The 27,278-nt window shown below is 42.6% G+C and overlaps 1 protein-coding gene across 9 annotated transcripts in view; it reads right to left on the reverse strand.

The window, feature by feature from the left end:
- Window positions 1-207: 207 nt before the first annotated feature.
- Window positions 208-27,278, reverse strand: part of ATE1 (arginyltransferase 1) — a 166,142-nt gene continuing 139,071 nt past the window's right edge. For 4 of the 9 annotated variants that reach the window (XM_059398722.1, XM_059398721.1, XM_059398727.1 and 1 more), the window contains one exon: window positions 208-1,914. In XM_059398722.1, coding sequence (XP_059254705.1) covers window positions 1,594-1,914 — 321 coding nt within the window. In that variant the 3' untranslated portion in view covers window positions 208-1,593. Of the gene's footprint in view, window positions 1,915-16,190; window positions 16,312-27,278 lie in introns of all 9 variants that reach the window. The other 5 variants (XM_059398724.1, XM_059398723.1, XM_059398730.1 and 2 more) reach the window with 2 other exon arrangements.

Raw genomic sequence — 27,278 nt, forward strand, 5'->3', positions numbered from 1 at the left:
AAGCTATCTTCTTTTTGGAGGAAAAAGAAAAAAATCTACAGATTCTGAAGGCATTTCCAAACAAGAGTCTATCAAATACTCTTGGGAGAGGACTTTGAAGAACAAAATCTCAGAAGAATGCAAAACCCACGCGATCAGAGAAAATGGCTTTCCTCGCTGCTCTCAGCTCAGCTGGCAAAGTACCTGCAAGTGGCAAGTGTTTTACACACACACACACACACACACACACACACACCCTCTGAATGAATAAATACACAGTTTATTTGGATGCTGAATTTCTAGACATGTGATTTTTAAAATCATTATTTAATGATCGTTGTTTTATCTAAATGAAATTATTTTCTCATGTCTTATCTAAATTCAGTGTATTTAGAAGAAAAGATTAAAACCAGTAGTAGATTTCAAAGTACTATGTTTTATAATATGGTTTTTTAAAAATATTGATAGGAAACAGGCAAAATGGGGAATGGAATGAACTCAGTGGCCAAGCAGCTGGCAGAAGGCCGGGGGTCAGCTGAAAGAGAGCACAGGAAACTAACCCTCCTCTGTCATTCATCGCCTCCAACACAGTTCTGCTCTGTGAACTGCTGCCGCCGAGCCTCCTTCCTCCCAGCACAGGGCCTGCAACCCTGACCGGCGTGGACAAGGGACATTTGCTGACTGGGTGAGGGGCCAAAAGAAAGTGAGAGGACACAGAGAGAGCATGTGCTGACTCCCAAATCAAAGGGCAAAAAATGGATTGCTCCACCTCTGCCCTGGAACAGAGGTCAAAATGATTCCTATGCCTCATTAAACGTGGTTTGTAGCACAGCTATAAAAGGAGTCAGATATTAACTCATTTTTAATCAATAACCGAAAACAAGTGTCCTGAGTTCTAAGGAGTGAAAAATTTAGCATATATTTACTTCTGATGGATCTTAGGTCAAGGCAGGAGCTCACATTTTCCTAAAACAGGCAAAAAAAAGCCCCCCAAACAAAAAAACCAACAACCCCCCACCCAAAACTTCCATTTCTTCGTTTAGAAATAGAACGAATAATATGTACAACTAGGGTAATCACATAACTTCGTTGTCAAACTGGGATACTTTTGAGAGTAAAATTAATTATTCTAGGAAAAAACAATTGCGTCAAGACAGCAGACATGACCGCACCGGGACTGTCGTGGGTAAATGATCCTCTGGGGTTCACAGGACCGCCTTTAAGGTATGTATCTTCTGAGTGTTCTACCAACTACACAACCTTGGGCAGGGACACCACACACGGAGCGCTCTGGAGAGTCTGCGAAGCCGCAGGCCGACTCCCCACCTCCTTCCGCAGCCCTCGGTCGCCCGGCATCAGCCGATGTCAAACGGCTCTGAGCACAGTCGGCTGTGAGTTCTTGGACCAAAAAAGCAAGACGATGTTTAAACGACTTAAGATCCACCCACTCCTTTTACTTTCCAAAATATTAACACGAGACGTCGATACCGTATCTTGTTCATAAAACAAACTTCCGGAACGAGAGACCCCCCCGCGACGAGGCCAGGTCACGACCCGTTTTTCAAATCTTTACAGGGGCCGGGGCCTCTCACGCAAACACCGCCACAAAATGGTTTAGAAAAGCCATAGAAGAGTCAAAATAAAAAATATCTCATCTGTGGGCAGGCCGGGGTGTCCCCGGGGCGCGGGGGTGCATGGGGGGTGCGGGGGGCGTGCGCGAGGGGTGCGCAGGGGGAGGCGCGGAGGCGCGGCCGCCTCAGTTCCGCAGCAGCAGCATCCGCTCGGCGCACGCCTGCCCCACCAGCCGCGCGTACTGCAGCACCGCCGCCTCCTCGGCCGCCGCCTTGCGCTGCCTCTTGTACACGCCGTAGGGCAGGATGGCTTTCTTGTGGAACACCTGCAGCCGGTCGGGCTCCTTGCTGCGACCTTCGTCCACTGCAAGGGCAAAGAAGACGCATTACACCAAGTCACGGTCACGCTACTCTCGCCCCCGAGAGGAACGGTAATTCCCGCGATAGGAATGCGGGAGGAAGACGCGTCCTTCAGGACGTCCGAGCGGGACGGCAGGGACCGACACCCGCTGGCAGGAAGAGGCCCTCCCCCGGGGGAGCGGGAACGTCCGAGGACAGCCGCTGCCACCGTCCTTCCGGGGGCCGAACTGCACTGACTCTGCGTCTCCCCCGGGCCGATGTCCTGAGGTTCCCCGCGCAGCAGCGAAGCTTTCTGTGACCGGGAGGCCTGGGCGAACGCCAGCGGGGCAGGTCCTGGCCCTGGGGCATGAAGGGTCTGGGGACGGAGGGCAGAGCTCACAGCCCTGGGGAGGGGGACAGGGCAGGGGCGGCTGGTGGCTGTGGCTCCCGGTTCTTCTCCTTTTTCAGATAAGCAAAGCCCTGGCTTCTACAGGACACACCGGTCACCTGGAGGAAAGCCTGTGTCCAGCTTCCCCTGCAGTTGGGTCCGGCCCTGTGACCAAGCTCTGGCCCACGGAACACAAGTGGAAGTGTTCTGTGGAAGTTTCTAGGCATCTTTTAAGAGAACAGCTGGTCTGTGCCCTTCAACCCTTCTTCCCTCATTGTGCTGCCTGCATCATGGAAGTCATGGCAGAAGCCCTGACTCCTCTTCTGTCTCTGTCTCTCTTAAGCTTGAGATTAGAAGATTTCCCTTAGGTCAGCAAAAACAAAAGCCAGAAGGAACCCAGGTACCTGAGGACTCCCATGTAACACAACTCTAGTCCTGGTCTGCCTCTGTAAAGAATTTCATAAAAAAAAGAAACGATCTAAAAATAATAATAATAATAAAAAAAATAAACGATCTAGTTTAAGCCAACTGACTTTAGATGTCTTTTTTTTTTTAAATTTTTTAAAAGATTTTATTTATTTGACAGAAGGAGATCACAAGTAGGCAGAGAAGCAGGCAGGGAGAGGAGGAAGCAGGCTCCCTGCTGAGCAGAGAGCCGGATGCAGGAACTTGATCCCGGGACCGGGGATCATGACCTGAGCCGAATTAGAGACTTCAACCCACTGAGCCACCCAAGCGCCTCTGAATTTAGATTTCTACTACTGGCAGCTGCTCCTAATTCTAACTAATACACGGAACAACTTTACACTATCAACTAAAATGTACCATGTCTTTTATCACTGACTCAGCCAGATCACTTGTAAGAATCATCCTATAGCTGCGGTTCTCAACCCTGACCACATACTGGAATCATCCAAGGAACCTTTAAAAAAATACCAAAAAAGTCCTAGATCCCTCCTCCAGACTATCCTGATTTAGTAACTGGTCTGAATAAAACCTGAGCATCGGTATTTTCTTAAGCCTTTTAAAGTCGGTTGAGTTGGGACGCCTGGGTGGCTCAGTCGGTTGAGCGCCCAGCTCTTGGTTTTGAAATCTCAGGGTCATGAAATCGAGCCCCTCGGCACGGGTCTTCTTGAGATTTTTTTCCACCTCCCTGTCCCTCCCCCTCTGCTCCTCCCCGCACTCGAGCGCGCGCGCTCTCTCTCTAAAACAAATGAATAGATAAAATCTTAAGAAAATAATTTAATAAATAAGGTGGTTTGAGAACAGAGAAACACACACGTTAGTATTTATATGCGAGCATAAGCGGGTTTAGAGCCACACTCAGCGGTACCGAGGACCTGGAAACAACGCACGGGTTCACCAACGGAGAACTGGCCAGACGTGTTAAGGTACAGGCATGTGATAAAATGCTACACAGCTATCAAAAAGACAAAGGAAGGCAGATTGTTAAGTGAAAAAAAAAAAAACGGAGGCACAAGGTAAACTACTGGTCTTTATAAGCCTAGTATATGCACACAACAAATCTGAGCGAATACACAACCTTTTTACAGTTACTTCTCCCCATTCCCTTTGCCTAGAAAGACCCCTTTTTCCCCCAGAAAAAACCCAGCTCACCCTCCTTCTTCCTCAGATGACACCAGAGGTTGGCTCCTCAGAGGGTCTTCCCGAACTCTCTATAAACCAGTGCCCCGGCTCCCCTTGCGCTCCTTAACTGCCTTCACTGCACTGACTACCACGTGACACACGTAGTTATTGCCTGATTCCTTTCCCACTACAAAGTCCTGTGTGAATACAAATTGAATGAAACATTGTGACTGTTTTGCCCACTAATATTTCCTCGGTGTCCAGTACAACGGCTGATGGCAGGTGCTCTATACATTCTCGCTGCACGAATGAGCGAGTCTACCTCGGGAGGCAGGAGCATGTAGGGAGACTTTCACACTGGGGGAAACACACGCATACGCATACTCTCATCATTTCTTGGATTTTCTATAATTGGCATAAGGCTTTTATAATTTTAAACAGTTGTTTTTAAGGTTGATTTAGGCATTTTTAAAAAGTTAATTTGGGTTGGGATGCTTGGGTGGCTCAGGTGTTGGGCATCTGCCTTCGGCTCGGGTCATGATCCCAGGGTCCTGGCATGGAGCCCTGCATGGGGCTCCCTGCTTGGCGGAAAGCCTGCTTCTCCCTCTCCCACTCTGCCTGCTTGTGTTCCCTCTCTCCCTGTGTCTTCTATCAATTAAATAAATAAAATCTTAAAAAAAATTAATTTAGGTCTTCTGAAACTGAGAAGTGGAAATGCTAATTTCCTTTTCAACAAAAGGATTCTTTTAGAAGATTTCTCAGGATCTTTCAGCAATAAACTTCTTCAAGTCAAATAAAAGTCATCATAGTTTCACAATAGAGTTGCTATAAATTCAACATTTTTTTGGGCATCTCACAGAAGGCTCTATGTTTTTAAACATTTGAACTGAATTACATCCCTTTTTATTGTGAAATTGAAGCAACAGTTAAATGTTTATTCTTCCTTAACTGAAGCTGTTTATTCTACTGGGTATTCATTAATTAGTCTGGATTAACCATCCAGCATCAGTTTCAGAAGAGATAGAAGTCAGTCAGCTGATCTCAATCATCAGAAAGTGACAAAATGAGTTAGGGCATTCCAAAATTATACTCTACATCTGTTCAGAAATTTGTTAGACGGAGATGCAAGCTCATCATGTACTATTATCCCAAAAGAAGTTCTCCGTTGTCAGAGAACGCCACACTGGTCCACTGAGAACCCTACGTGGGAAGGCAGGCAGATGCGAAGGACAGGGGACACCAGGGATGCCAGCCAGAGAGTCTTCATGTCCTCAGAACCAGTGCCAGTGTAGTTTTAGATTTTCACGTTACCCGGGACACAGTCGGGGGAGATCAAGGTGAAGGGGGACCGAATCTGGAGAGGCAGGGATCCCACCTCCCACTCCTTGATTTAGCTCCAGCGCCATGCCTGGGCCTGTCTGTCCTTCCTGCTTCTACTGCTTGGCTCTGCGCTGCAGGAGGCTGGACCCAGGGGTGGGGGGAGACGGAGCCAGGGTTTCTCCCCCAAACCCGGCCTCTTTCTTTCTCGGCTCTGCTTTTCGGCAGCAGCTCCGGCTACGCTTGAAGTGGTTAAGGTTCCAGCTTCGAGTGGTAGCCCTGGGGCGGCGCAGGGGTGGCCCAGAAGAGGCCGTGGCTTCCAGCTGTTGCTCGTCTCTGGGTCACTCTGTGCCTTGCCCAGCTCTCAGCAGCACCACTCTCTGTTGTCACCGATTCCCTGCATTCAATGTTCACTGTTGTCAGTGCCGGAAGTGGTTTTGGTGCTCTGGTTGAACACACCGACTTCAAAATTTGTGTGTTCAACAAATTACTTTGTCCAGCTGAAGCAGGAAACCCACATACTTTAACACAATGAAATATTTTGCATTTGCTAGGTTTCCGCACCCCTTATTAGGGTAAGTGACAAAGGAAAAGGGCAATGGCCTGGTTCCTGATGTCAGCTCTGGGAATGTTTATGTCCACATACTGCAACACAAACAACTAACTCCATCACCTGGGTATAAATGCAGCAGAAAAAAGGTAGGCTCGAGTACATTTAGAACCTAATACAAATAGAAAACTGGTAAAGGTCACTGAGAGCAGCCAAGGAGCAAGAACACTGGCAAAACTGTACAATATCTTCTAAATCTAAAGCCTTTGAATTTTTTAAATTGGAATTTTAAAGTATGTCTGCTGAGAGACAGCAGCAGAAAAATGTTCCCCTTTAGCCCCGAAGGCTGACCTCCAGCCTGCATAGCTCCGATAAGGATCAAATACGTGCCGGTTACTACATTCTTAAAGGGTCTCATGACTGCCTGTACATCTCACCGATAGTTAACATCAAGCTGAATGATAAGCACTGGAGAAACGCTGCAGAAGTAGTTTTATGAGTAGAAATTCACGGGGATTTATGATCTCATACTCCCTGCACAGCCTCTCCGCCCTGAGCACTAAGCACAGACCCAGCAGCTTCTTACGGCAGACACGCACCTCTTCCTGCGGAGCCCTGTCCCAGTGCTGTCACAAAAGCACCTTTTTGCTCCGAAATCATCTCATTTGTCAAAATAGAGAGTTCATTTCTCTTTAAGATTACAGGGAGAGTTTCCACATGAAATGGTGTCAAATCTGGGAGAAGGGCTACAAATACGTGAGCTTCAACCACCAAATTCCACATTGGCTTGTGACCCCATGCTGCTGCATCCATTGTGAAAACATACAGAGTTAATTAATTTTCATAGAACTTCCAAATTAATTTATAGCATTTTCAGAGAACCTTATAGCACAGAAATCAATCAAGCTCCCCAGTTCTTTTTACTCCAAATACTTTTGAGGCCTTGTTCTGAGTCAAAGTAAAAAGTAGGTATTGTGGTGGGGGAGGCACTTGGGTGGCTCAGTGGGTTAAAGCCTCTGCCTTCGACTCAGATCATGATCCCAAGGTCCTGGGATCAAGCCCTGTATCAGGATCTCTGCATGGTGGGGAGCCTGCTTCCTCCTCTCTCTTTGCCTGCCTCTCTGCCTACTTGCGATCTCTGTCAAAAAAAAAAAAAAGAAAAAAAAAGTAGGTATTGGGGGGTGCCTGGTGGCTCAGATGGTTGAACGTCTGCTTTCGGCTCGGGGTATGGTCCCAGGGTCCTGGGATCAAGCCCCATGCCGGGCTCCCAGCTCAGCGGGGAGTCTGCTTCTCCCTCTGCCTCTCTCCCCTGCTCATGCTCCTTCTGTCTCTCTCTGATGAATAAATAAAATCTTAAACATAAAAAGCAGCCATTGACCAGCTATTCCCTTTTTAACATCATATGTAACGACAAAAAAGAGGTAATGATCAGTTTTAGAATCCTCTTCTAATCCTCTGTAGTATTATTTGGAGATGCAAATGTATTTGGTCTTGGTGTTTAAATAACTTTGGACGTTAGTGGGGTTAGTGTTATTGTCATGTTGTTTAACACAGCACTGACTCTATCGTCAATTCACTTATCTGAAGCTTTTTACTGATTTGCTGAAATACAAATAGTTTTCTTAATTGCCTCAATTCTTCAATTTCCCCGTTAAAACACTCTGACCTTTAAAAAGGCACTGAACCGTAACACAGGTAAGAAGCCGCACCAACAGCCTTTCTCTCCCCCACCTCAAAAGACCTAAATTGCAAGTCAAACTTGAAACGTAACCTAGAACTCTGCCTACCCAAACATACCAAAGATATGCCTCTAGAACTGTCAGAAAAAGGGGATGCAGAGCTACAGGACATATAGTAGGAGAAATGAATGAAAATGAAAGACACACTTTTATGAATTTTTTAAAACCTGACATTTCAGGGCGCCTGGGTGGCTCAGTGGGTTAAGCCTCTGCCTTCGGCTCAGGTCATGATCTCAGGGTTCTGGGACTGAGCCCTGCATCAGGCTCTCTGCTTGGTGGGGAGCCGGCTTCACCCTCTCTCTCTGCCTGCCTCTCTGCCTCCCTGTGATCTCTGTCAAATAAATAAACTCTTTAAAAAAACAAACAAACCTGACACTTCAATAACTTGAACTCATGCAACAAATTTTCTGGTAATTAGTCAACAAAATTACCAAATACTCTAATACGCACATTCATTCTTAAATTTTATATCTTTTTAATCATAAAAGTAATGCTTGTAAATATTTAAATAATCTAGAAATAAACAGAGCGTTGTCAGCCCTCACACAGAACCCTTTCTCTCCCAACTTCTCCCTGCCTCCCATCCACATTACCAGCGCTTAACAATTCCAGAGGATGCATTTGGATATCAGGAGTTTGGGATCACACTCTATCCATAACTTAAAATTAAGGCCAGAAAGTGAAATCAATCACCCTTTCAATGGGTATACTATATTAAACTTCAGAAACCAGGGGTTCCTTGGTGGCTTAGTGGGTTAAGTGTCTGACTTTTGATTTTGACTCAGGGTTGTGATCTCAGTGTCATGAGATCGAGCCCCACATTGGTGTCCACGACTCAGTGTGGACCTGGCTTAAGATGTTCCCCTGCTCCCTTCGCCCCCCCCACTCACATGTGCCTTCTCCCTCTCTCTAAAAAATAAATAAAAAATAAAGTTTAATTATTAAAAACAAAAACAAAAACATACCACTTCAGAAACCACCGATTATCATAGACATAGACAAAATTGCTTCTGGGCTTAACACTCTGCAGTGTTATTCTCACCAGTTACATTTGCAGTGAAGGCCAATTCTGATTCCTAGCCCATTTATTAAAACCAATTTAAGACCTAAACAAGAAAAATTCTGCCAGATACTTTAAACAACAAAAAAGAGTTATGATTTATTTACTAAAGTTGAAAAAAAAAAAGCATCTCCATCCTCACAAAACCTCGTGTGATCACACTGACTCGCTTGCCTGGGAAATGCCATCAGTGCTTGTAGACAAAACCCTCTACAGTTCAATCCATACAGCAAAACAGGCGTCTTCTTGATGGGATCCCAAAGAGACCAGAAAAAGAAGCCATTCTAAATTAACGACCATTTGTCATCTCATCCAAGGGAAACTGGGAGCTTACTGCGAGGTCTAGGAAATGTGTGCCAGAGCGCCTGGGTGGCTCCGCTGGTTGAGCGTCTGCCTTCAGCTCAGGTCATGATCCTGGAGTCACAGGATCGAGCCCTGTATCGGGCTCCCTGATCAGTGGGGAGTCTGCTTCTCCCTCTCCCACTCCCCCTGCTCAAGCACTCTCTCAAGTAAATAAATGAAATCTTGATTAAAAAAAAGGACATGTGTGTCAACAAGGACCTCTTCTACCTTTCCTTTCTCTAACGGATCACAATTTAATTTCATAAACTAAAAACCAAAAGCAATCCTTCGAACTCTGAGTTGAGCATCTGATCACCGGCAATACAAATGTACTGTTAGATCAATGATGTTTTAGTCTTCAGGAAACCTCGTCATGAGGGGCCACGACTGCTTGATTTTTAGTCACAAAAGAGGAACCGTGCATCACAGGTATTTTCCAAGGAAAAGAATCTAGAGATCAAGGCTTCACTTCTTCTTATGGGGATTTGACTTATTCATTATTCTTATAACATCTATGCTTTCCTGAAAATGATGAAACAGTCTATTTTCCTAACTTCATTATTTATTGCCACTGCATTATTACATAAAGATGAAGAGAAGTTACATACTTAATGTTTCTTGTGAAGAAGGTGGCTCAGGTGGCGGACCTGGCAACATGAATGAAGCTAAACACAGTTGGGGGAAGTTGTGACAGAATGAATGTGAAATTGTGAAGAGAGACATGATTGAACTCAACTTTGAAACCAAATGCAACTCTGGAAAGTTCAAAACCAAATATGATTTAGAATATTCTCGAGTGAGAGGAGGTATTAACAAATGTTCTGATCACTGTGGAGGAGGGTGGGGAGAATGTGTCAAAGGAATGTGCAGTCTGGGGAGCACAGGGCTCAGCAAGGGAACACGCAGTACCTGTGTCAGAAATGAACTCGGGTCAGTCAGCTAATTCTTCAAGCACAGATGGTGGGAGCCTCCAAAAATTGCTTTGAGAATCCAAAAGCAATCAGGGAGAATTACAAATCTTCATCATCCATAAGGAATGATATTGCCAGTCACTTTTAAAAAAATATATATTTATTTATTTATTTATTTATTTACTTGACGGGCATCATAAGTAGGCAGAGAGGCAGGAAGAGAGAGAGAGAGGAGGAAGCAGGCTCCCCGCTGAGCAGAGAAGCCGATGCGGGGCTCGATCCCAGGACCTTGGGATCATGACCCGAGCCGAAGGCAGAGGCTTTAACCCACTGAGCCACCCAGGAGCCCCAATTTTTTTTTTTAAGATTTTATTTATTTATTTGACAGTGAGAGACAGTGAGAGAGGGAACACAAGCAGGAGGAGTTGGAGAGGGAAAAGTAGGCTTCCCGCCAACCAGGGAGCCTAATGTGGGGCTCAATCCCAAGATCCTGGAATCATGCCCTGAGCTGAAGGCAGACGCTTAATGACTGAGCCACCCAGATGCCCCAACCCTTGAATACTCTTAAATACTTCCTATTTCACCATCAGTGTTTAACCTAAGAAAGGCTACATTTAAAAACTGATGACAATATAATGAAAGAAATGTCCAGTAAAACACACAAAACATGCCATTACAGAATTTCTCCAAGACAAAGGGGAAGCTGGTCTGCATGGCTGCTGTTGCGTGCAGGGGCTGGGTCTGCAGCCAAAGAGGTGGTCTGGCAAGTTCAGAGCCAGCAGGACTGGGCCACCTCTGACCTGTGTGGTCACGTGATTAGTAACATGCCAGGGAACCAGTTATATAAATACATATATTGAGAAAAATGGGAGTCAGGTTGCTCTGTCAGAGAAGGAAGAGAGAGAGAGAGAGAAGACTAGAACAAATTCTACTGTGTTGGATTAGAACTGGAGCTACTGGTGAAAACTCATGGTTCTTATACATTTTATAGACAAGCAGCTGTAAAAATAGAAGTGTGTATGTGTGCACACCTGTGCATGCACACACACACACACCATTCTGTTCTAGATCTGTCTGCTAAGAGGACTTGGAAGCAAAGAAAGCCCTGGAGTGATGAGCACACTTACTGTCCAGATCTGGTTTTCCAAATATACTCTCCATGACAAAAATAAGAGCTCCTCAAAGAAAGGCCTGAATGCGGAGCTGGATCAGGTGATGTACAAGATGAGCCTGGAATATCTGGGGCCACAAAGTAATTAAATGCTCAAACAAGGATGGGGAGATATCAAAAGAACACAGGAGTCACCTTGAAAAGGTTCCCACTGGCCAAATCTGAGAAAATGTGAGCATTCACGATAAGTAACGAGAGCAATGGATTATAATACATTGACTAAAACGCTAGGATTCTAGGATTCCACACGGATATAAATGAACAACGAGAAGGGATGCTCTCTCTTCCAGCAGAATACCAATCAAGGGAAGTAGAAGGAATGAAGGAATCAGAAAATCCTCATTCAGCAGCTATCTCAGTAATAAATGATTCAATAAAGAAGCATCGTTAGGGCGCCTGGGTGGCTCAGTGGGTTAAGCCGCTGCCTTCGGCTCGGGTCGTGATCTCAGGGTCCTGGGATCGAGTCCCACATCAGGCTCTCTGCTCAGCAGGGGGCATGCTTCCCTTCCTCTCTCCTACTGTGATCTCTCTCTGTCAAATAAATAAATAAAATCTTTAAAAAAAAAAAAAAAAAAAAAAAAAAGAAGCATCGTTAGTAGATGTAAAAACTAGTGATAGAACAGGATATTTACACTGTCTCAAAGTATCTCCCAATAAGATATTTATCAGTAATTAACATACGCAAAATACTTACTGATTTTAGAGTGGATCTTGGCACCTATTACTTTTCCATGTGATATAAATTCCCATGCCCAGCAGTGAGCTGGATGGACAGCGTGCATTTCCCACTCCCTCACATGACGCAGTAAGAACACAGCGCCCGTTCTAGGGTATTCTTGCCAAAACCATGTAACCTACATCTCATTATGAGGAAACATCTGATGAACAGAACTGAGGAATGTTCTATAAAGTGACTGGAATGTACCTTTGAAAATGTCAAGGTAACAAAAGACAGGGGTATATACTAAAAACTGTTCCCAGTTCCGAAAAGAGACTGAAGAGACATGACAATAAAGCAGCACACAATCCTGTCTTGCACCCTGGATTAAAAAAAAAAAGAAGAAGAAGAAGGAAAACGGAGAGTAGGTTTGCATGTGTGTGCATGCATTTTTGTGTCATAAAGGACATTACTAGGAAAATCTGGGAAATCGGAGCAGGGTGTATGGATTAGATGGTGGTAATGTAACACTGCTTGCTACTTTCCTGGTCTGGATGGCTGGTTATGTAGGAAAATATCCTTGTTTTCAGACAATACACACTGAAATACTTACGGATGATGGAGCAATATATCTGCAACTTATTCTCAAATGGTTCAGAAAACAATACAGAATAAAGGAAGGGGAGTAAGAAGGCCAGTATTTACAAGTGGGGAATCCGGATGAAGGGTGTGGACAGGTTCTCTGGATTAGTTTTATAATTTCTCTGAAAATATGAAATTTCAAAATAAAAAATTAACAGATGCTAAACTGTTTTCTTCAGCTTCTCATCATATTGCATTTGTGGATTCTGAAATCCCAGCATTACATCTGTAATTTTCTTTCTAATTTTTGAATTTTGTTCTGACATATTCCCATCACTACAGCCTCGAGGTATTTTCAGCTTCTGTTTCTTCCACCATGTCAGAGATCTGGAAATTCAGCTATCAAGACTAAGAATAAAAATCTTAATATTTATTAGATCTGAAAAAAGGCAAAAGAAAGGATAATACTGCTTTTAATGTGAGTCGATACATGGAGAGCTGGTATTCTGATTATCAAAGACACTGAATTAGTTCATTTTATGATCTATGATGTTTAGTTGGTTGGACAAATTAGTGTTTTTTTAATCAATAGCTTGAAATTTGGTATTTGACAATTCATGAAAGTTATTACCATGATACAGGTAATCTCATCGGTAACGTCACTGGTATGTGACCCCACTGAGTAATAAAACCATTTACAATGAAAACTAGCCGCAACGCTTATTTCCAACAAATGATCCTGGCATTGGGTTAATTCTGATTCCATCCAAGGGATTTGGAATTGAGCTACAAACTGCCAAAAGTACCTTCAAACAGAGCAAAACTTTTGAGAACTTCCAGGGGCATAAAATTCAATTCAAAATTAGAGTATTTTTGCCTTTAGAGCAAATACAAATTCACTTTTCTTTGCCAAAGGTCTCGATCTGGAAATGCGTCCTCTTCCCCATGCTTGGCCTCCACCCGATCTGCATACCATCGCTGTAATTACAACATCTCCTGCAATCCTTTTTTTTTTTTTTTCACTAGTTCCTTTCTACTCCCTTTCACAAAAGCTTAAGACTGCTTTCCGACAGAAACAGACAAAACTCTGTAGTCTCCGTTTACCCTCCAGCTAGTTCATTCCACTTTTCTCTCCCTCTTTAAAGGATATTTACTTAGTGGCCATTTCCTCGCCTCCCACTCACTGAACAATCTATTGCCATGCGTGTCTTGCTCCGTCAAGTCCACTCTGCTCACTAAGGTCAAAGGTCTCCCTGCTCTTGAATATAATGAACACATTTCAGCTTTCATCTCCCTCAGCAGAGTGTAAACTCAGAGGAGTACGTCCTCTTCCCTGAAATCCGCTCCAGCCTTTCTGACAACACTCGTCCCGGGTCTTCTCTTTCCACCAGGCCAGTTCTTCAGCAGACCGTCAGACGCTGGGAGGCAGACAGTGTTCTGTTCTAGGTCATCCCCTCTGCCCCGCTACACTTTCTTCCTAGGAAACTTCACCCACGTGCATGGATTCAGTTACCATCATTACTCCGACCTCCAAATCCTCAGGTTAGAGCTGAAATTCTGCTCTTGAGCCTCAGGAAGACACAGTAACACTACATGCAGCTGAGGTTAGGAGGCTGTGGTCTACGACTTGTCTTTTGCCAGGCAAACTCACATGGTCTTAGAGCAATTCTTTTAGGACTGTGTCCTGCAGAAATATTAGTATGTGTGCAAAAAGATGTATATTTAAGAGTATGTAGTGGCCATGGACGGGACTGGAAGAGATTATGCTGAGTGAAATAAGTCAAGCAAAGAGAGTCAATTATCATATGGTTTCACTTATTTGTGGAGCATAACAAAAAGCATGGAGGACAAGGGGAGTTAGAGAGGAGAAGGGAGTTGGGGTAAATTGGAAGGGGAGGTGAACCATGAGAGACTGTGGACTCTGAAAAACAATCTGAGGGGTCTGAAGTGGCGGGGGGGTGGGAGGTTGGGGTACCATGTGGTGGGTATTATAGAGGGCACGGATTGCATGGAGCACTGGGTGTGGTGAAAAAATAATGGATACTGTTATGCTGAAAATAAATTAATTTAAAAAAAAAGAGTATGTTGTGGCATTATTTGTAATAGCAAAATACGTAAAACTTAAATGTCCATTAATGAGGGTAATTACCAATAATACATATGACTGTCTATAGCCTTTAAGAAAGTACAGGTAATCACACTTATACCATATGGTTCAATAAATATGCTTCTCAGTATTTCCCCAAAGGAGCTGAAAACTTTTTTTTCTTCAGTGTTCGTTTTGTTTTAAAGATTATTTATTTATTTATTTGACAGACAGAGATCACAAGTAGGCAGAGAGAGAGGAAGGGAAGCAGGCTCTCTGCCGAGCAGAAAGCCCGAAGCAGGGCTCAATTCCAGGACTCTGGGATCATGACCTGAGCCGAAGGCAGAGGCTTTAACCCACTGAGCCACCCAGGGGCCCCTTCAGTTTTTTTTTTTAAGATTTTTTTTTTTTAAATAATTTCTGCACCCAATGTGGGGCTCAAACTTACAATGCCAAGACCAAGAGTCCCATGGTCTATCACCTGAGCCCGCCTGGAGCCCCAAGGAGCTAAAAACTTCTGTCCACACAAAAACCTGCAAACAGATGTTTAAAGCAGCTTTACTTGTAACTGCCGAAATAGGGAAGCAAGAGAAATGTTCTGCAGTGAGTGAATGAAGAAAAAGAAACTGTAGTACTATCATTCAGTGATGAAAAGAAATGAATTTTCAGGCCGTGAAAAGACACGGAGGAACTTAAAATGCCTACGACTCCGTGTAAGAAGCCAATCTGACAAAGCTATGTGCTACCGTAGGGTTCCAAGTCTATGACATTCCGGAAAGGGTGAAAGTGTGGAGGCAGGATAAACAGGAGTGGTTGCCAGGGGTTTATGGCAGGGAAGAGGGATGAATGAGCAGAACACAGAGGGTATTTAGGGCAATGAGACCACTCTATAGGACACATGTCACTATATGTCAAAACTCATACAACATACAACACAACAAGTAAACCCTAATGTAAACTGTGGACTTCAGTTGATCATAATGGATCAATACTGGCTTATCAATTGTATCCAAAGTATCCCATAATGTAAGATGTTAATAATATGGCAAATGGGAGGTGGGAGTTGGAAGGCAGATGGAAATTCTCTGTACTTTCTGCTCAATTTTTCTGTATACCAAAAACTGCTCCAGAAAAGTCTATTTAAAAAAAAAAAGAATGAGAAAAATGTAAGATACTGACAAGAGGAGAAACTGAGTATGGGGTATGGGAGAAGGCTCTACATTATCTCTGCAATTTTTCTGTAAAGTTACAACTCTTCTAAAAAAGTTTATTTTTATTTTTTTTCAAAGATTTTATTTATTGGGCGCCTGGGTGGCTCAGTGGGTTAGGCCGCTGCCTTCAGCTCAGGTCATGATCTCAGGGTCCTGGGATCGAGTCCCGCATCGGGCTCTCTGCTCAGCAGGGAGCCTGCTTCCCTCTCTCTCTCTGCCTGCCTCTCCGACTACTTGTGATTTCTCTCTGTCAAATAAATAAATAAAATCTTTAAAAAAAAAAAAAAAAAGATTTTATTTATTTATTTGACAGAGAGAGATCACAAGTAGGCATAGAGACAGGCAGAGAGAGGGAGGGAAGCAGGCTCCCTGCTGAGCAGAGAGCCCGATGCGGGACTCGATCCCAGGACCCTGAGATCATGACCTGAGCTGAAGGCAGCGGCCTAACCCACTGAGCCACCCAGGCGCCCAAAAAGTTTATTTTTAAAAAGAATGAGGAAGTCTATTACACAATAGTAAAGATTTTTCAAGATAACCTAATGTTAATGTAAAAAACAAGCCACAGGATATTTTTAGAATGATTTAATTTATATGTATAAATTGTATGTTAAACAAATGATATAATTAAAAATTGGAATTAAAAAACATAAGCACAGAAAAGAACCCAAGGCCTTCCCACCAAACTTCAGCAGTGCTTACCTCTGCAGAGCCAGGCATGTGGGTGTGTGTGGGCAGCTCCCTTGCGCTGGGATGCGTTGTGGGATTTTCACTTTCCGCATCCTATGTTTAATAATCACAAGCGTATCACCCAATCATGTTTCTGGTTAAAAAAAAAAATTCTTAAACCAAAAGCAGCCATCCAGAGCTCAAGTGCTGGTGAATAAATACACACGAAGCATCCAGCCCAGGATGCGCGCTCAGAGCGGCAGCACGACTGCCACAGCTGATCTCAGTAAAGGCAGTGCCACTCTTCTCAGCACCAATGAGAATGCCCACTTCGGTCACGAAGCCTCTGTTTAAAGACAATGCTCATGTCTGCGTGGCTTTAACCGTGTAAAGCTGTGGGCCAGAGCTGGGTGTGGGGAATGCCTGCCTGCAGAACTCCTGGACATGGGAGGGAGCTTCAGAGTCAGCTGACGGGGGCTGCACACAGGACAGGGTCCCCCCACGGCAGTGCTGGTCCCAGGCCAGGACCTGCCTCCGTGCGAAGTCGCCCCTGAGGGCTCATCTAAACTTCCGTGTGAATGAATGGTCCCAGAGGCAGAAGAAAGTGCTGCCAGGCTTCCAAAGAAACCAGGTATTACAGACAGTGAGCTAAATTCTACTGTGCTGCCTCTCCATTTTGATGGCATCTTCGAGTCCCGTGCGAGGTTTTAGGGAACTCTGATGCTCAGCATACACTGTGGGGCCCAGAGAGAACGGTACAGCAATACCCCATCATGCAGTCAGACAAAGAGGAGATCTTTAAAACACACCAGTGCGTGAATCTAAGGGTATGTTAACAATTTCTTGCAATTGGCTTTAAAAATAGTGCTCTAGGACAGAGAACTGGCAACCTCCCCCGCTAAAAAAATCCAACCCCCAAACCATAAACCAAGGCTACAGCGGGGAATTCCTATGCTACCATCTTCATGTGGCCATTTTTCATTTCTGCTCCCATTAAAGCTTCAGAGTGGAGAAGGTGGACCTCAGGGGTGCCTGAATGGTGCAAATAAGAATGTACAAGATAACCCCACTTGTCTTTTCATATCTGATAGAATTATGTTTTGATCCACTAGTTTTGTGTTAGAAGTCAGCAGACTTCCATTTAATTTTATCTGTAACTTGATAAAGTGACTCAGTGAAGACTAAAAAAACCAATATATTAACATAGATGAGAGAAAAAGAGACATTGATATTTCCTTAAGAATGAGTTTACAGGCCATCAAAATATGAGGAGGGGCACCTGAGTGGCTCAGTGGGTTAAGCCTCTGCATTCAGTTCAGGTCATGATCCCAGGCTCCTAGGATCGAGCCCCGAATCAGGCTCTCCACTCAGCGGGGAGCCTGCTTCTCCCTCTCCCTCTGCCTCTCTGCCTACTTGTGATCTCTGTCTGTCAAATAAATAAATAAAATCTTTAAAAACAAAACAAACAAACAAAAAAACGTGAGGAGTAAGGGTCAGTGGTATCGTCTCTGTAAGTGCTTTGTTACTGTTCAGCTTTATGCTTTTGAAAGTTTTCTTTTCTGGATTTTTAAACCTAAAACTGATTGCTATAATCTCTCTGAAAGTTCATAATGGCAAGTTAACATTAGTGATACAAATAAGCCTTTGACAAAACTTGGATCAGATTTTATCAGGTTTGATTTTTACCAGGTAGTAAATTAACTTCAGATTTTCTCAATTACTCATTTGCTACATATTAACTACCAGCAGCATGTTTAATATTCTTCCCAATATAGCTGGAAATGCACAGCTAAAATAACAGTAATAGTTTATACATTCCTAACTAGCAAAAAAATAGTTCTGGGACTTTTTTTTCCTTTTAAATTAAGACAAGAGGGCTTCCACTTCCAGAAGATAATCTTTGCCTACTTCTCCCTCCTGTCCCCTAGGACAGAAAACCCTGCACATTATACAACAAACGTAAGAAGACAGTGAAATGAAAGAAGAGGCAGCCCAGTGGGGACTCTGAGATCTGAGGCACAATAAGGTGGCGAGCATCCTGGGCTTTCCTTTTGCCTCAGGTTTTCCAGAGGGGATACTGGAAAGCTAGCAACCCCGAAAAGCCAGTGCACTGAGACAAAACAAACAAACAAAAAGTAGTAAGAAAAACCTCCCTTTAACCAGAGGTCCAGGAAAGTGGCAGCCTAGCAAGAAAGGAAACTTTCTGCCAATAATCTCAAAAAAACATAAACTGCCACAGCTCACCCAATATGGAAGATAATGTAAGTAGCCCTAAAGCTAGTGAAGAAATGGAGCTTGTAATTAATTTTGAAAAAGAAATCTCTAGGCCCCAATGGTTTCAATGGAGAATTCTACCAAACATTTAAATAAGAATGAAAATCTTTCACAAAATCTTTCAGAAAATAAATGAGAAGGAACCTAAATCAGAGCAAAAGAAAACTGCAAAGCACTGCCCGTTAGGAATACAGATGCAGAAATCCTTTACAAGGTGTTGGCAAACACCAATCTAGTGGCTGCACATATTCCCAGGATGCAAGGCTGAGTCAGTATTTGAAAGACAATCAATATACCTCCCATATTAACAGTTTAGAGAAAACATCTACATAGTCACATCAACTGATATGAAAATACACCTCACGGGTTCAACACATAACCAGGCATGATAAAAACTCCCAGAACACTAGGATTGCACAGGGATTTCCTTAACTTGATAAAGAATGAACAATTTCCCCCTAAGGTTAGAAATAAGGTGGAGCGCCTGGGTGGCTCAGTGGGTTAAGCCTCTGCCTTTGGCTCAGGTCATGATCTCAGGGTCCTGGGATTGAGCCCCCCATTGGGCTTTTTGCTCATCTGGGAGCCTGCTTCCCCCACCCCCCTCTGCCTGCCTCTCTGCCTACTTGTGATCTCTCTCTGTCAAATAAATAAATTCTTTGAAAGAAAGAAAGAAAGAAAGAAAGAAAGAAAGAGAAAGAAAGAAAGAAAAGGCAAGAACTCGTACCATCTCCAGTTTTACTCAAAATAGTGCTGGAAGTCCTAGCTAAAGCAATAGGAACAGAATTGAAAACAGAAACTGAAATGCATGCGGATAGGAAAAGAGGAAAAAACACTGTCCCTACAGACTTAACAGTGTCTGTAGAGAATCTCAAGGGTGCTATAAAACAATCCTCCTAGAACTGTAAATGAGCCCAGCAAAATCACAGGATAAAAGATCAACATACAACAATCAAATGAACTGTAAATCACACACCTTGTAAGGGACCAATATCCCAGATATAAAGAACTCCTAAAACTCAACAACAAAAGAACCCAAATAAGTTGATTCAAAAACAGGCAAAAGACATGAATAGACATTTCTCCAAAGACGACATACAGGTGGCCAATGATCATATGAGAAGATGCTCAACATCACTCGTCATTAGGGAAATGCAAATTGAAACCACAATAAAATACCATGTCCCACGCATTAAGATGGTCATTGTCAAAAACCCAGAAAACAGGAAGTGTTGGCAAGGATGTGGAGATACTGGAATGTTTGCACAACTGCTGGTGGGGATGTAGAAGTGTGCCCTCTGGGAAAAACAGTATCAGTCGTTCCTCAAAAAAAAATCAGAATTATTATATAATCCAGAACTCCATTTCTGGACATAGACCCCCAAAAATAGAAAGCAGGGTTTCAAAGAGATATCTGGAGGATACCCATGTTCATTGCAGCATTATTTAAACAGCCACAAGGTGGAAACCACCCAGGTGTCCATGAATGGTTGAATGGGTAAACAAAATATGGTCTCCCCATACAATGGGTATCATTCAACCTTAAAAAGAAATGAAGTTCTAACGCTACAACATGAATGAACCTTGAAGGTATGAATGAACCCAAAAGGACAAATAATGTATGATGCTACTCCTCTATGAGGGACTTAAGAGTCAAATTCATAAAGACGGCAATTAGACTTGTGAGCTGAGAAAAGAATGGGAGCTATTGTTTAATAGATAGAGTTTAGTTATGGGGCCATGAAAAAAGTTATGAAGACAGATGGTGGTGATGGTTGCACAACAATGTGAATGTACTTAATGCACTGAATCACACACTTTTTAAGTTCATGGATTGGAAGACTTTTGAGAAAAATAATAATTCTCTCCAAGCTGACACATAGATTTAACACAGTTCATAACAAAATCTTCGTAAGTACTTTTACGGATATAGGCAAGATTATTCTAAAATTTATACAGAAAGACTGGGAGAGCTGAAATAACTCTGAAAAAGAATGAAGTTGGAAAAGAATCATTCTACCCAACTTCAAGGCTTGCTTCATAGTTCCAGCAATCAAGACTGTGTAGTATTTACACGGGTGGACACACAGATCTGTGGAACAGGACAGAGGATCCGGAAACAGCACCACACAAGTATGGCCAACTGATTTGGACAAAAATGCCAAAGCAATTCGGTGGGGGAAGAGCCTTTGTAACCAGCAGTTTGGGAGCAATTGGATATCCATAGGCAAAAAACTAAATCTTGATCTAAACTTTCCATCCTAAACAAAGGTTAACTCATGAATCATATGTTACATGTAAAAGTATAAAACTAACAAGGGAATATCTCTGATACCTAGGGCTTATTGAAGAGTTCATAGGACACCAAAAGCATGATTCATAAAAGAAAAAGAAAAAAATGAGAAGCTGGACAGCATCAAAATTAAAAACTTTTGCTCTGTGAAAACCAACAAAGGACAAAAAGACAAGCTACTGAGGATTTGTATTTAAAACACATAAAGGGGAGCACCTGGCGGTTTCAGTTGGAAGAGCATGCGACTCTTTACTTTTGTTTTTTTTATTTTTTAAGATTTTATTTATTTATTTGACAGATCACAAGTAGGCAAGAAGTGGAGGTAGGGTGGGGTGGGAAGCAGGCTCCCCGCTGAGCAGAGAGCCCGAGGCAGGACTCCATCCCAGGACTCCGGAATCCTGACCTGAGCTGAAGGCAGAGGCTTTAACCCATTAGGCCACCAAGCGCCCCGTGCATGCGACTCCTGATCTTGCGTGAATTTGAGCCCCACATTAGGTGCAGAAATTCCTCAAATAAATTTTTAAAACTTTACAAAAATAAAAAAGTATATAGGGGCGCCTGGGTGGCTCAGTGGGTTAAAGCCTCTGCTTTCGGCTCAGGTTGTGGTCCTGGGGACCTGGGATTGAGCCCCACATCGGGCTCTCTGCTCGGCAGGAAGCCTGCTTCCTCCTCTCTCTCTGCCTGCCTCTCTGCCTACTTGTGATCTCTGTCTGTCAAATAAATAAATAAAATCTTTAAAAAAAAAAGTATATAAACAACTCTCATAACTCAGCCATATAAAAACAAACAAGACATGGGGTGCATTTTACTGAAGGGAATGTGCGGATGGCAAGTAAGCACCTGAAAGGGTGGCCAACAGCTATTGGGGAAACACAAATTAAGACCATAGTGGGATACTGCTATCCACCTATCAGAACAGCTAAAACAAAAAGAGTAACAAAACCAATGCTGGCAGGAATGTGAAGAAATATCGTCTTAAATACATGTTGGTGGTAACAGAAAATAGTACAGCCATTCTGGAAAACAATTTGGCAGCTTCGTAAGAAATTAAACATATATTTAACCCTACAACCTAGTAATTATACTCTTGGTCATTTATCCCAGAGAAACAAAAAATAAGCTTACACGAAAACCTGTGTAACAGATGTTTACAGCAGGTTTTTTGGGTGAGAGTCCTAAAATGGAAACAAACCAGATGTCCTTCAACAGGTAAATAATTGAACAAGCTATGGTACAACCATGGTCCATACCATGGACTACTTCTCAGCAGTAAGAAGGAACGCATTATTAATACATGAAGAAAGAGAGAGAGACACACACACACGTATATTCCACCCGCCAACTCCAACCCCTCACACATATAAAGAAGGAAAGAGAGAACTCACAAAGGAAATTTAGTAAAACATCTAGAACATCTTACTGGACCATGTCTTTGTAATTTAGTTATTTTAGCATAAAAATCCCTAGTAATCTGAGATTAGTGGTCAAAGGTAGTATATTTCAGGATTTTACTTATTTTCATAAGTAAAAACAAAACTATAGCATTTTATGTACAAATTTAAAATATTTTCAGATTTTATCATATATTGTGTTCTTTAAAATTATCTATCTGCTTTTGAACCTTAAGCTCAATTACTTTTCTTCTACTTCTGGTTCAAAGTTCACACAATGCTATATACCAAATACACTGATCAATAAAGCCAAAGTTCAATAAGTCTGATCTGACTTAATAAAGCAATAACTCATTGTATTGACTTTTAATAATTTATTATTCAAGATGAATAGGGGATTTATAAGATTATTTCCTTAACTGAAAAAAATGACCGTTATCGGGATGTTTCATTACATACTGCAATTAAGAGCAATCTCAAGATGAGGCTTTACACATTCACTGTTTTAAAGAATCTTGAATGAATGAATGAATGAATAGACGTCTAAAACTTCTTAACCATAAAAAAACTCAAGTTTATACACCTGGGTGGCACAGTCAGATAAGCATCTGGCTCCTGGTTCAGGCTCAGGTCGTGATGTTATGTTGGTGGGATCGAGCCCTGTGTTGGCTTTGTGCTCAGGGTGGCATCTGCTTGAGATTCTTTCTCTGGCTCCCTCTGCCCCTCCTACTCATGCTCTAAATAAATAAATAAATAAATAAATCTACAACAAACAAAACTCAAGTCTCAGAGCTAACTAGGATATCTATAAGAATGACACTTGCCTCACTGAAGCTCGCAGAAAAAAATTTAAATAAAGAAACATATAATACTAGCAAATGAAACCAAGGCTGTCAAAGAAAAATAAAGCAACCAGAATACAACGTCAAATTAGGTACCTCAAAAATCCTCATAAAGGGCTCAGATAAGTGAAGGCCATCTCTCTCCACTATAAGTAGTGATTATTATTACTTTTTAAATTTTATTTATTTATTTGAGAGAGTGTGTGCACAAGTCGTGGGGAGGGGCAGAGGCAAAGGGAGGAAGCAGGCTACCCACTGAGCAGGGAGCTCGACGCAGGGCTCAATCCCAGGGTCCTGGGGTCACAACCTGAGGACCTGAGCGGAAGGCAGATGCCTAACTGACTGAGCCACCCAGATGCCCCTGAGTTTTCTGAATATCAAGATAAAGACAATCTGCAGGTCTCAAACCATGCTTAATGCAAACAGAAGCACTGTTTACCTCCTAGGTAAACAGAAAGGCCAGAAGAAGCTCCGCTTCTGGCCCCAGATTCCCCAGCCATGAACAATCCAGCTATCCTACAATCCTAAAGCTTTTTCATACTCAAAACACACTTTAGATTTTTTTTTAAAGATATTATTTATTTATTTGACAGACAAAGATCACAAGTAGGCAGAGAGGCAGGCAGGGAGAGTGGAGGAAGCAGGCTCCCAGCCAAGCAGAGAGCCCAATGTGGGGCTCGATCCCAGGACCCTGAGACCATGACCTGAGCCGAAGCCAAAGGCTTTAACCCACTGAGCCACCCAGGCGCCCCTAGATTTTATTTTTAATCCCAAACAATGGTGGGAATGCAAAGGCCAGTGAACGGAGTTAATGGCCATAATCAAAGTTTCCAAGATCTTTCATGCAAATTAGAGAAAATATAACTTTTTTTTTTTTTTTTTTAAATCCTCACCCCATCCATCCCTGGGATCTAAGCCTGCAGGGTCTGATGGAAGCCAAAGTGGTGAGAAGAACGTGAAACTCTTACATCCTTTTTTTAAAAATGCAAAGATTTGCATTTCTGTGGATACTGCATATCCATTTCTAATAATTTTTTAAAATGTTCTCACAATTCAGAGACTACAATGGAATGAGCAATAAATTCAATACTTAAGAAAAATTAGCAATGAGGAAAATGCATGAAGTGTTTTTTTCTACTCTGGCCAACTTTGCCTGGAAAAATGCAATTCAAAACCTCAGCAATTTTGTCCCTGTAAGCCATCTTACTGTCAACTGAGTTTTTCCTTTTATTATAACCACTTAAGAACGGAGCTTTCCTCCACCCAGCTTCACTGAGGTAAACCTGACAAGTATTAGGATCGTGCATATGTAGTGTGTACAGCGTGGTATCTGGATACACGTCCACACTGTGAAATGAGTATCACCGTCAAGCTAATTAACACATCTATCAAAAGTGATTTTTCATGCAGAAAAAGCCTTTTATAGGAAGAGTATTCTGGTTGCGTTTTGCCATTTTCTCTGTGGGTAGCCTAACCAACCTGATGGTAAACTCCCCGAGGGTGGGAAGCAAGTCTTGTACTTCTCGGCTGGGGGCCCAGGCACCACATTCCCGAGATGCTGGGGATGCGGAGACCCACACGGCGCGATGCTGAGTGGCATCCCGTCAATGTTTGCGGTTCCTGGGGCTCATCTTTCTCCCACTCTAATTAATAGACAAGCAACAGAAGACAGATCTTCAGAGCAACTACCCAGCTTTCATCCACTTTCTTGTTAATTAGTACCTCATGTTTATTACTCAGTGTCTGAATTCTCCAATTAAATCATTCTTGGATTGTTTTATTTCTGAATGTGTAATAAATATTGAAATTAATCAGGTCACAAAAGCTTTAAATTGTGTTCTGTGCTAATCCATTTTTAGGACAAGAATGGTATCTGGCATCTTCCTAAAATTCCCATTAATTAACCACAGTAAACTGTACGGAAATGATGTTAACTGCAAACAACCCATCAAACATGCCCTAGGTTTATCTGGAATGAAAGGCTGTGTCTCATGCTTCACATCCTAGTCCAGTCTATGTCTGCTTCTCCAGAGAGACTAAGAATTCTAGAAACAAGAAACTGTGTGGGAAGTACCCAAGCTCTAGACCTTTTATGAACTGGCAGAGCTGAACTGATGATTTGTACAGAGAGAAGAGTCTGGGCCTGAACCCGACAGTGAGCCACAGCCAAAGTGAACGGCGTAAGCAGCATTTAAGGATACTTCTGAGTCAGCCACGAGCTACGAGTTGCTTTGCTACTGCTCAAAGGCCCTTTGATGGTCCCTATCAATGGTCCCTAATCCAGTGAGCATAACATATACCTGAGTGTTTGATTCTATTGTCTTTGGATACTAGATCAGAACCCGCAATTCACTTTCGGGAAGCAAACTCCCTTTCCCGAGGTGATCAACGAAAGCATGAAATCAAATCAGTTTTGCTGTCTGTTGCTCAGAGGAAGAAATATTTTCTTTGACCCTTGGAGAGCCACGCAGGTTCGCGGTTTTTGCTTTAATCTTACTAGCTCCTTCCACCCCTCTTGTGCTCACGGGCTGGTGGACTTGTGTGTGCACTTCCAGAGCTTCTGCTGTGCTCTCACTGGGTCACATTTGCTTATGATGAAATCCATTTGTTACTTGTTGACTCAGATCTCCCCAAGAGACTTAATGCTCTTGGTTTTCATGTTCTTCACAGTGCACTGAAAAGCTCCTCTTTGAAGTAAAATGTTTTAAGAATGAAAATGTGTGTACTATAATAACAACATTAAAACTCCTTTCTTGTCATTAAATAAACTAACCAGCAACCAAATGAGTTAAGGCAAAATTTCACCATCGATACATAGAACCTCTGAACAACAGAGAAATTCTCTTTTGTTCAGGTCACATTTCAGACTCTCTCCTGTGTTCTTCATCAGCTCTGACGGGTCTGACACAGAAACTGAGTTTTTGTCTTCCGGTTGCTCAGCTACAAGATTTATTCACAAGCCCCAAAACTTGAGACTTTTCTAAATTCCAGTTTTTTTAAAGTTTAAAATAAATCTCTAAAAACTCTTCCTGTATCCCCACTACTTCTTTTTCTCCTCCTCCTCTTCCTTTTTTTATTTTTTAATTTTTTTTTAGATTTTTATTTATTTATTTGACAGAGAGAGAGAGACTTAGTAAGAGAGGGAACACAAGCAGAGGGAGAGGGAAAAGCAGGCTTTCTGACGAGCAGAGAGCTCGATCCCAGGACCCCGGGATCATGACCCGAGCAGAAGGCAGATACTCAACAACTGAGCTACCCAGGCACCCCCCAACTACTTTTTTTCTAAGACCTGAACTTGTTATAGAACTTTTGAGGGCAACAACACAAGACGACAGAATCAGGGGTCTTTTACAGAAAAGTGTTGCTCGGTCCTTTGAATCCAAACATGTTTCTGTTACGTATTTTTTAAAAATCTCAACTATTCCTTTAATGTATTTTGAAAAACAAAATAAATAAGTATGGTGACTAAAAATGAATAAAGCAGTGTTACAAAGCACTGTATTTTTAGTCCATACACACTCCTCTTGAGAACAAATTTGTTTTAAAAAATACAAGCTGATCCTTAAATAAGTTTGAACTGCATGGGTCCACATATACACAGATTTTTTCTTTTTGATAAATACAGTACACAACTGTGAATGTATTTTCTATTCCTTATGATTTTCTTAATATTTTTTCTAGCTGACTTTGTTGTAAGAATAGACTATACAATACATATAACAGAACAATTATGCGCTGTTTATATTATTGGTATGGCCAGCGGTAGGCTCTTACTCGTTAAGTTTTGGGGGAGTCTGAAGTTACATGCTGATCTTCGACTGCATGGGGGGGGAGGTACTCATAATTCCTGTTGTTTGAGGGTTCAGAAGTGAGCAGTTAAGAAAAGAATGGCTACAGTTTGTAGTGAAAGCCAGGTCTATGGTTCTAAAATTACCTCTAGCACCACTGGCAAATCAGAAAGTGCTCATAAGCTGAAAGGTCCCTTCTGATTTTCTTTGCTTTCTTCAATGCAGTTTGAGTGCTTCAAGAACATGTTCAAAACGCCGGGAGGGTATGGATGGCTCAGGTGGTTAAGCGTCTGACTCCTGATTTCGGCTTCGCTCATGATCTCAGGGTTATGTTATAAGATCGAGCCCTATATTGGGCTCTGCACTGGACACGGAGCCTGCTTGTGATTTTCCCTCTCCCTGTCCCTTGCCTTTCTCTCTCTCTCTAGAAGGAAGGAAGGAAGGAACAGAGGAAGGAAAAAAGTCTCCTATTCAAAACTCCTCATTTTTAAAATGACAATGTAACACAATAACTGATTAGCCGCATTGTGGAAGAG

The sequence above is a fragment of the Mustela nigripes genome, chromosome 4 (genome assembly GCF_022355385.1).
Source record: "Mustela nigripes isolate SB6536 chromosome 4, MUSNIG.SB6536, whole genome shotgun sequence".
NCBI classification, from domain to species: domain Eukaryota; kingdom Metazoa; phylum Chordata; class Mammalia; order Carnivora; family Mustelidae; genus Mustela; species Mustela nigripes.